We start from the raw sequence: 10,363 nt of genomic DNA, 5'->3' as shown, positions 1-10,363 counted from the left end.
CCCGTGGCTATCCCCTCATTGAGCTTTCTATATAAGTTGGGTTTTCACTTGTGCAATTGTGTGGAATGCTTTGTTCTTTCATACTTACATTATTGTTGTGTGGAATGCTCTATTCATTATAGCTTCATAGTACAAAACATACTTAGAACGAAATTCATTTCTTAGATCAACAACAAACTGAGTCCACATGCTTGACATTATAAATTTTAGCTAATGAGATACTGTATTCAGTTCAGATTACTATAGAGCGAAGGCATTTGCAGGTAAACCAATAAACAAGTTCTGTGCATTTCCATGCATTGCCAAATGACAATCGAGATGGATGATTAAGATGAAGATTCATCCAATAGTTTGAGAATTAAAAGCAATCAGCAATGTTAGATATAGCTTTTCTTGTTTTTTTGGTAATGCAAAAATAGTTCCTCTGGATTTAAAAATATTATACTTCCAAACCCCTTCAGCTTTTTAGAGTACACCCGGTCTTTGAAAAAATCTAAGAACCAAAATTTTTAGAGTTCTATGAGGAGGAGCGTTAGCCACATTTACAATTACAAATTGGTGATTATTTGAAGGATTGGTAAGCTGATACAAATTAGTAGAGAAAAAAATAACTCTGCTTTGAGAGAACTGTACACTAGCACTCACGTGCAATTCACTTATGTTATTACATAAAACTTGGTACAGACCCTACAATACATAAACTCAACAAATAATAACATTATCTGATCATGTGTATAATCAGCTAAAGTTGTTGGAGTTGAGTTATATATTATACATAATACACTTGCATTCTCAAGACATTTGAAACTGTTACAGATCTAAAGAATTTCTTCAGTGAACTTCAACGAATTCTGTTTCAGTTCACTGTTGAATTGCAAAGAGTCAACATACAGAATGCAACAGAAAGGCATCAGCATATAACTTTGAAAGTTGTACTGCATAGAGGATTCCCAATCACTAGATGGACTGCATTTTTTCTTGCATTCCTGAAAGTCCAAATTCCTTGGAAGCATAATGGATGAGTCTTCGCAATCGCTGTACCATATCACAATGTAGTGGTAAAGCAGTACGCCGATCTAGGAATGCAGGACTTACAGATAACCATGAAAGTGCATGTAGTTCTGTTGCCACACACTCCAATGCCAAATGAGCTTCAACTTGATAATCTTTGGCCTCTATAACTGGTATTCTACTTTGCTTACTTTTTCCAATAGCTTCAGCAGTTATAGGTACTTGCTGACTAGTTGGAATGGTATTTGCTCCTCCATAATAATCAACCAAGTTTACCATAAGTGTAGATGGCCATTCTTCTTTGGTGAAACGCTGCATGGAATCTTTCCTGATTGACGGAGTAGCTTTGGATATTACAAAGCCAGTGGCAAAAGGGAATGCAAAACCTTTGCTATGCAATAAGTGCACCAGTGGTGGAGACTCAGATGTAAGACATGTTGGCAGTTGTAAGGGCATCGGAGGAAAAAATCGCAGACCATGGGAAGGAACAAACAAGTTTGACACAGTTGATGATACATGCAAGTTTATTGGATTTAACCCATCAGTAGAGCCTGATATTCCCGAAGAAGCACCTTGGTTTCCACCTGTGAGAAATCAGAAACTCAATTTAAGTTACATTTACATATAAAATTTCTTCAGTCACATACATATTCAACAGAGGAACAAAATGAATAAATAATATTTAAGAAACAAATGCTTAACTTTGCCAAGAACCGAGAGCATTAAACAATTTGATTTATTTAATAAGAACTATAGATTACTTTCACACCTGCTTATGTCATACCATTTTAAATTATTTGAAAACAACCTTAACAAATTTGAAAGAAAAAGGGAACACAGAGAGAGTACCTAATGAAGTCGCATCAACCTGGGCAAGTAGTTGGAGAGAGTGGTCTATGCACAATCCCACCAGACTAATGTTTTGCACCCACTGAAAAGCACCCTTTGAGAATTCTTGTGAATGTCCAGAAATAGCCTGTTTTCTTGTGTTGGGTTGCCCAACATTTCCTTTAATGAAATTAGATGTCTTTGAATGTGAGCCATACATAGAGGATGCCGTACTTGGTGAAGGTGGCATAGTCCTGTCATGGATCATATTGATTTCCTGTGGCTGCATGGTGCTGCCACCACTACTTGCAGATGTGCCATCAGGGGCAAACCGACGCAGTTGCACAGGCCATTTTTTCATTTCATCTCCCCCTACTGCTGAAATTGCCTTCTGCCATTCTGCATTGGTCAAAACAAGAATGAGTTTTGGAATAGTTTTATAAAAGACAAGAAAACTGTCTTGAAAGTTGAATGACCTGCACTATATATAGGATACAGGGAAAGAGAAAGTAATGCACCTTGGCACTCAAGTTCATAGAAACATCCAATGCGTGCTATTACAAGATTCCTGGGTCTTCCACCTCCAACATCAGGAGCAAGAGACAGTAATTGGCATCCTTTTTGCAGAACTTGAATAAAAAGACTTTCGAGGCCCTTCGTATCCTGTCTACTGCCAATGCCACCAAATGGAAATATATGGACATCGAGCAGTTCACCACGGGCATCTGTCCAAACACAAATAAGCCACTGCCAATCTTCAGTCCACCCGTAACAACAATGGAGACTTGGTGCTCTCTGGTTCCCAACCCGTAAACAGTCAGATTCTGGTCCATCTATGACAATACTTGACCCAATATCACCCAGCACACTTGCAGTTGAAGGCTGTGTACTACCACTGGCATCATCAGACAAAGTTCTCAATGAATCTGGAGTAGCAGTGCCAGGCATATGAAGAGGAACACCTTGACTCAAGGAACCGGGTTCTGCCAATATAAATAGAGGTTCAAATAAGTAGCAGACATCATCCTGGAAAACAGAATCTCCAGACCCACTCAAATCACATGTAGTTGACTCGCCATGCCTTGTTTGCCAGGAGCTATCCCAAGCACCTGATCGTAAGCATGCTGTATCAAGTGTATTGTCTCTTGATAATGATGGTGCTCCTCCTGTAGCACGGCTAATGCCACAATCCTTCCAGAATCCTGTAACAGTTGAGCTCATGTGCACAGAACCTGGTCGAGCCCTGAGTGATGGTGTAGCCACTTGCAATGTGTCACAGACAGGTGCATGGCGTGGAACCCGTCGAGCCTTATTATACACAGTAAAAGCTATTTCTTTAAGAGTCACCAACTCACTCACTGGAGGACGGGTAGCTTTGAGGATTGTTTCTGCTGTAAGGACTTGCAAAACAAGTTTTGGAACACTGAACCCAAATAGAGTGGGAACATTTAAATTCAGTGATTCATCTAGAGTAGTGGCACAGTGCAGAGATTTTCCAATGTGACCATAGGTTAATGATCTTCTCTCTTTGTCAGGATGGTTAATGATGGTTCCAAGGCAGCTGCAAGCCTCAACTATTGTCTGAAGCATTGGACCTGGTTCGGCAAAGGGGCATATTACATAAAGAACCTGAAAGGAATGAAGAGGCACATGAGTCACAAACTAAAAGCAACATGAGCTATGCTAAAACAAATGAAATATAAAAATGGCCATTTGTATGTAAAAGAGCTGAAGGAAGAAACAAAATACCACGTGACCAAGGATAGGTCTAAGAGAAAAAACATTATGAATAAAGAACAAATTATCACACATCCGAGTTGACTCACAACACACCCCAGACTGAAACTCAAAAATGAACAACAGGAACCACAAAAATCTAAACTCTCATTTTGGTATTTTTAACTCTATATTTATAGATTAGGATTGTTCTCAGTTTGTGCATGTTTTGCGTGTCTATAGGATTCTGAAAATCCTAATCTTAACCCCTTTCAAAAAACCTGAATCTCGAAAAAAATGCCCCTTGCTGTCAACTTACTCGCTCTTCCCACATGCATGCTTGTTGTACACTAAAATGATCTTTATCAAGAATGACAAACAATCAAACTAAGAAAATTCCTTAACATTCATATTGATTGTTGTCCACCTAACATTTCATCTAACTCGAGCTCAAAGTCATTCCTCATCAACTGGTTATTGAATAGCACCGAAAGGTTTGTCCAATTTAATAGTAAACACAGCCAAGACAACAGGTCATTAAATGTACCCACTTCCAAAACTGCAAATAAAGTAAATTGAACACACACCAAAATTAAAATACAAAGCATAAGTCAAAAGGGAAACCAAAAATTGGAATTACAAAGGTGGTTGGAAGTATTAAAAATCACGTTACAGAGTTTTACATGCTAGATCAAAATCACCAAAGAGACACATACACACAAAAGAAACTACAATGTAAATTATAAACGTGATCATATCAAAATGAACACACACTCAACAAAAGAAAACTAAAATGCAGAGCACAATGAAAACAGGAAACTGAAATTAAAATAAAGATTGCAAAGGTTCAAAATTATAACACCCTTTTTAATGCTAGATCAAAATCAACACCCGTGCACACAAAAAAAAACTAATTTGCAAAGCATAAGGAAAGCAGAAAACTGAAAATGAAAAAGAGATTGCTAAGATTCAAAATCATGTCACAGTTTTGCACACTAGATCAAAATCAACACCCCCACATGCGCACAAGATACACATACACAATGAAAAGATAAAATGAGCACAACATTTACCATGAAAGGGCCATTATCCGTGTCTTTTTGAATTCCCGGTGAATTCACACCGATTGGAAGACTTTTGAGCACCTTTGCAAGAGACCTGCGGAAGCTGCTGACATCCCAACCTTTTTCAAGTGTCATTAAAAAATCATTTATGGAACCAATTAAAGATAAACTGTTTACGGTCTTTTGAAACTGCGCTGGACATTCTACAGGCAAAACACCTGATGAAGCCCATTTCCCAGAATTGGAGTGCATTTTCTCTTCAGTATATACAGGAGCATGACTACCAAGCTTGCATGCTTCATACACTGGTAAACAAAATCCAAAATTGTTCATAAGTAAAGCAGGCGACTCTCAGAATATTTCAAAACATGTAGCTGACGTTACCTTCTGTGCAGCATAAAATACAAAATTCAGATTGAACATAATGATTGTTTTTTGCCAAAAACATTAGATCTGATTACCCAAGTACCTAAAACAAAGAATGGACAACCAAAACTTGATACTATTAAAATTGCATAGGAAAGTATAAATCCATTGTATTAAAACAATGAAATGGAATGATTGTAAAAATACAGTTTCTAAATTTCTCAATTGACAATAAGCTCCATCTTTGTAATGTCCCCATTTTTGGCAAGTCTATGCAGTTGATGGAGTTAGCTCATCATAGCAACCCTTGTGAGCTGACAGAGTGTTTTGGGGGCCCCAATTGTGAACTTACTATTTTTAGTAAATCTATTTTTGACTGTTGCTATTTTTGGCAATGCAGTGGGTGGCTCTGGCAGTTGGTCGTCAACTGCAATTGATCAGGTTAATAATTGTTTGAGCTCTTATTTAGTTATTTTTCATTTATTTGCATTATTATAATAATGTTTATATTATTATAATAATGACTTTAAGTGATATTTCTAAAAAACGAGTTGAAAAGTTTCTAGTGTTGAGTTCTTTAGGGAAACTTCCACGATTTCTGAAGTGGAGTTTTATGAAAACTTCTACCAACGAGAGCTTATAAATAAGAGCTCATTTCTTTGGGAAAAGCACACTTGAAAATATATTTGCTTCTTGTGCCTTTGTGGCTTTTCCTGTTTTCTGCCCTGTGAGCCCTTGCTGAAGTATAAGGGACTCGACTGAGAAGTTCTTGGCAATTGTGCTTAAGTATACAATTGGCCAACTTTCTCCCATTGTATCTTCTGTATCTAGGAAGAATAATCTAGAATTATGTCTTCTTACTAATTTCATCTGGCTAGGGTTTGAGTTCTAGAAGTTATTCTGAGATTGTATTGCAAATTGTGTTGAGGGATTTATTAGTGTTTCTTTACATCATTCTGAGGTTGCATTTAGTTCGATCTGTACAAATCAGTACATTGTGACTATTTGGGAAGCCAAGCTTTGGCTCTAGAGACGTTTGACGTCAAGTCTGGGAGGTTGGACACCAAATTTCAGACCTACGTTTCAAGCTGGAGGTGCAATTTGTGGTGTTTCTGTTTGCCATTACCTATTCTGGCAGCGTTACAGCATCTGCAATAAGGGAGCGGCATCTTCGAAGCTACGTGTGTGGCATCATAGAGGCTGGGAGAAGTACTCTACAGGCCCAGCAATCACTTAAAAGGGATTGCGATCTGGAGATAAGGGCTGAATTTGATCAAATAGAGACTGCAATCTCTTTTGCTGTAGCTGCACACACATACTGGAGTTGTAGTTCATGTTGTGAGGATCTGTGTTCAAACTAGATAACCTGCTGGAGGCGGACTTTGGGAGCGGAAAGGCTTGTTAGCAATTATACATGTGCTGCGATTCATCTGGCAAAGTAGCGATTGGGCCTCTACACACAAGAGCCAGCAATTAAGGGCCTTTGCAAATTAATTACAGGTGTGTGTATCTAGGAATTTAAATCTGCAAACTGGTTTCCAGTAATGGTGATCAAGTTGGGTGCCAATATCAGGTTCTAAACTTGTAACATTCTGATTATGAAATGGAATAAACAAATTAGTTGCCAATCAATCTTATTTGGTAAAGTCTCTGGTTTAGCATTCAGTTCCAGAATTTAGATTGGAATATATTTAGAGAACAAACACTCCAACATCATTTTCAGTTATAATAGATTTGCCAGCCAAGTGTTTGACGAAATGTTGAACAATTGTTCTTTTTAACTTTAAAATTGGAGTTGTTAAGTTATAGCCGGCAAAGGGTTCTTACAGTGTTATAAGAGCAATTTCTTGCCAGCCTGCAAGAATTGGGCTTAGTTTGGTGAATGCTTGGTTTGAAGTGCAGTCAGTATTTGATTTGATATTTCTATCATGGCTGATGATAGGAGGTTTGTGACGGGTATGCACTACACCCGAAGAGGATGTACTTCTCCACCTAGGAAAGGTGAACTTGAGATATAGTTTGGTTCTGTTCGAAGTCCAAGTAGTTCAAGAGGGTCCGGAGTTAGAGATGTTGATGTTAACAGAGAGGCTATGCAAACATTTAGGAACCTGGCAGCTGGACAACAACAGATGACAAGTGTATTGCAGCAATTCTCTAATACTCTGCAACAAATAGCACTTCCTTGAGGACGAAGTAGGGAGAGACCTCGAGATGTTTCTGTTGATTCTCATAGATCTTGAGTCGAGGATAACCCGAGATGGTGATAGGTACAGAGATGTAGATTAGCTTCGAGTTGAGGACCATGGTGGATTAGCTAACAGAGCTAACATATATACTGGCACTCATGATAGGCCACAGAGGCCTACGTTTCTGAGACCTGAGGTGGATGCGGTTAGCATTGAGTCTAAGGCCGCTCCGTTTGCTGATGATGTGTTGGCACACTTTACAGAGTGGGCTGCTTTACCACAAGCTATTAAAGATCATTTGAATTTTGATAAGTTCCTGACTCAGAAACGGGAGCATTCCAAGGCAAGGTTGGGACCAGAGAGACAACGACCTCGACAGACTGAGTTATAGCAAGTTGCTAGTAAGATGATGTTGGAAGACTTTGATGGCATTGGGAGAGTTACAGCTCGAGCTTGGATTCATAAGCTCGACACATATTTGGCTTTGCATCCAATGTCTGAGGAGGACGCTATCAGATTTGGAGTATTGCATCTGGAAAGAGCTGCCCATGACTGGTGGTACCATGGGTTAGTTTCCTTGCGACATGATCAAATCACTTCAAATTAGGATTTTGTGGATCGCCTAATTGAGAGATTTGATACGAAGGATCTAGAGGATACTTTCGTGAGTTGGCTCAGTTGAAGCAGACTGGTGGATTGGAGAGTTACATCGGTGACTTCCAGAGGCTTTCTGTTGGGTGGATATTTTGCAATTAACAGTTTTGAGTAAAAATCTAGTTGCAAAATAGGATGATCAGCCACAGCATGTGAGACAGAGTCTCTCCTACCTTAAAGGGAAGGCTCCCCCTTCTCACCGTTCCTTGGATCAACTCAAGGTAAGCAAGAAGTCAAGAGATTTTGTAAAATGGGTGTTACCAATATCCTTTCTTCTTAACTTTCAAGAAAGAATCCACTTACTCATAGAGTGAATAATGGGTTGGGTGAATCTCTAACTACACTTCTATCAAGAGCTGGAAACAGTGATACCGATAAACCTTTACTAACTCAAAGGCTAGCTAAAAATGTACCAGTTTGGCTCTAAGTTTGGTTGTACTTCTATATGGAAAAACTTTACAATTAGGGCACAAAGACTCCTAAAAAGTAAGAATAACTTAACTATTTTGCGAATTAAGAAAGAAGTATAAGCTACAGACAAAGCTTCTAGTTATATATTTCTACAACCACTCCCAGTCAAAGCTTCAGCTCCGATTGCTTCTTAAATCACTATGCTCTTTTATTGAATACACAATAATAACATGAATCAAAGACAATAGACACAAATTACAGTCAAAGCTTCTAATTTGCTCTATCACAATTGCTTCCAATCAAAGCTTCGAATCCAATTGCTTCTTTTATTCACTTTTCTCCCAACTTTGTACTACACAATCAAAGTTATGCTTGCACAAATGTGGTAGAGCTTTCTTGCATACAACAAAATATTATTTTTACAATGAGGGGGCACTCCTTTATATAGGCACAAGAGTTGAGAAAAAGGTGGAGGAAAAAGTGGGAGCAACTCAACCAACTTTGACCTAGTATAACTAAAAGAGAAAATATAGGGTTACATGCAATTGCACGTGCAACTCACAATTACATCTTTTACATACACATGTATAAGCAACTTGCATTCCATGTAATTACATTTTTTCATGCAATGCATCCTCTCCAACTACAAACATGAAAGAAGAAAAGAGAAGACGAAAGAGAAGGAGACAATTCTGAAGGGCCTTGTACCTGATGATGCAATCAAGATTGGGAGTTCGTGTACTTTGTACCACTGCATTCACCTTGATAACCATGGTGTTATGTCTTTCAATAGCTTGATGTGATTAAACTTTTCTCATTCAATTTGTCGTGAATTCTCCTTTGTAGATCAACACAAACTGGAGTCTCTAACACTTTGAAAACCTTCTTGACGATGTCCGGATGTACACTCGGAACAAGGGATCTCTTTTGCTGTAGCTGCACACACATACTGGAGTTGTACTTCATGTTGTGTGGATCTGTGTTCAAACTAGATAACCTGCTGGAGGCGGACGTTGGGTGTGGAAAGGCTTGTTAGCAATTATACATGTGCTGCAATTCATGTGGCAAAGTAGCGATTGGGCCTCTACACACAAGAGCCAGCAATTAAGGGCCTTTGTAAATTAATTACAGGTGTGTGTATCTAGGAATTTAATTCTGCAAACTGGATTCCAGTATTGGTGATCAAGTTGAGCGCCAATATCAGGTTCTAAACTTGTAACATTCTGATTATGAAATGGAATAAACAAATCAGTTGCCAATCAATCTTATTTGGTAAAGTCTGTGGTTTAGCATTCAGTTCCAAAATTTAGATTGGAATATATTTAGAGAACAAACACTCCAACATCATTTTCAGTTATAATAGAACTTGCTAGCCAAGTGTTTGACAAAATGTTGAACAATTATTTTTTTAACTTTAAAATTGGAGTTGTAAAGTTATAGCTGGGAAAGGGTTCTTACGATCGAATACAGGAGCATAGTTCAAAATGTCTCAGATATATCTCCAATAAGCTTTTTGGCTCCCAAGAAGTCAAGTTAACTATCTCAGATAAGTTATTGCAGATAAGTTTCAAAATATCACAGACAATTTGGTAAAATATCAGTGATAGTTCTCTGTTTTATTGCAATAAATAACTTATCACCCCCAGGCTTGTTATAGGTGGGGATGGCCCAGATAAACATTTTTTTGATTGAAAAAACAGATTTGGAGAGGAGAGAAAGGGCAAAGAAGAGAAGGAAGGTTCCGTCAGGATTGGAAAAACATATTTTTGTCTGGTAAAACAGATTTAGAGTTCCTGATATTTTCTCGGGAAGTTTCTCGCTTATCAATGATATTTCCTGATTTTTTTTTTGCCCTCAGCGATAAATTACCAATAACGCTATTTTGAACCATGTACAGGAGAACCTATTAGAACAAAGAAAGTAGTTTAGGTATCAACATAGTTTGCAAACTCGGACTTGGTAAGCCCAAGATTTTGACTCCAAGAAAAGAAAGGTTTAGTGGAGGGGAGAATGCAGGATTTTAAGAAAATTATTGAAAACTTCCTTGTTTAATACACATTTTAACTTGCATTTAAACCACCTTTGACACATTTTAACCATCATTGGCACGTTTGAATCCCAAATCCT

At 38.1% G+C, this 10,363-nt stretch overlaps 1 protein-coding gene across 3 annotated transcripts in view; it reads right to left on the bottom strand.

Moving 5' to 3' along the window:
- Positions 1 to 541: 541 nt before the first annotated feature.
- The window catches only part of GCT (RNA polymerase II transcription mediator), a 178,404-nt gene continuing 168,582 nt past the window's right edge, over positions 542 to 10,363 (bottom strand). For all 3 annotated transcript variants that reach the window (XM_089825525.1, XM_089825527.1, XM_089825526.1), the window contains exons 19-22: positions 4,629 to 4,924; positions 2,358 to 3,468; positions 1,861 to 2,238; positions 542 to 1,595 (exon numbers count right to left, since the gene is read on the bottom strand). In XM_089825525.1, the coding sequence (XP_089681651.1) occupies positions 958 to 1,595; positions 1,861 to 2,238; positions 2,358 to 3,468; positions 4,629 to 4,924 (2,423 nt within the window). In that variant the 3' untranslated portion in view covers positions 542 to 957. The remainder of the gene's footprint in view (positions 1,596 to 1,860; positions 2,239 to 2,357; positions 3,469 to 4,628; positions 4,925 to 10,363) is intronic.

Source organism: Cupressus sempervirens, chromosome 4 (assembly GCF_028749045.1).
Source record: "Cupressus sempervirens isolate cs-2001-9-10 chromosome 4, ASM2874904v1, whole genome shotgun sequence".
Lineage (NCBI taxonomy): Eukaryota > Viridiplantae > Streptophyta > Pinopsida > Cupressales > Cupressaceae > Cupressus > Cupressus sempervirens.
This window is presented reverse-complemented; position numbering and strand designations above follow the sequence as displayed.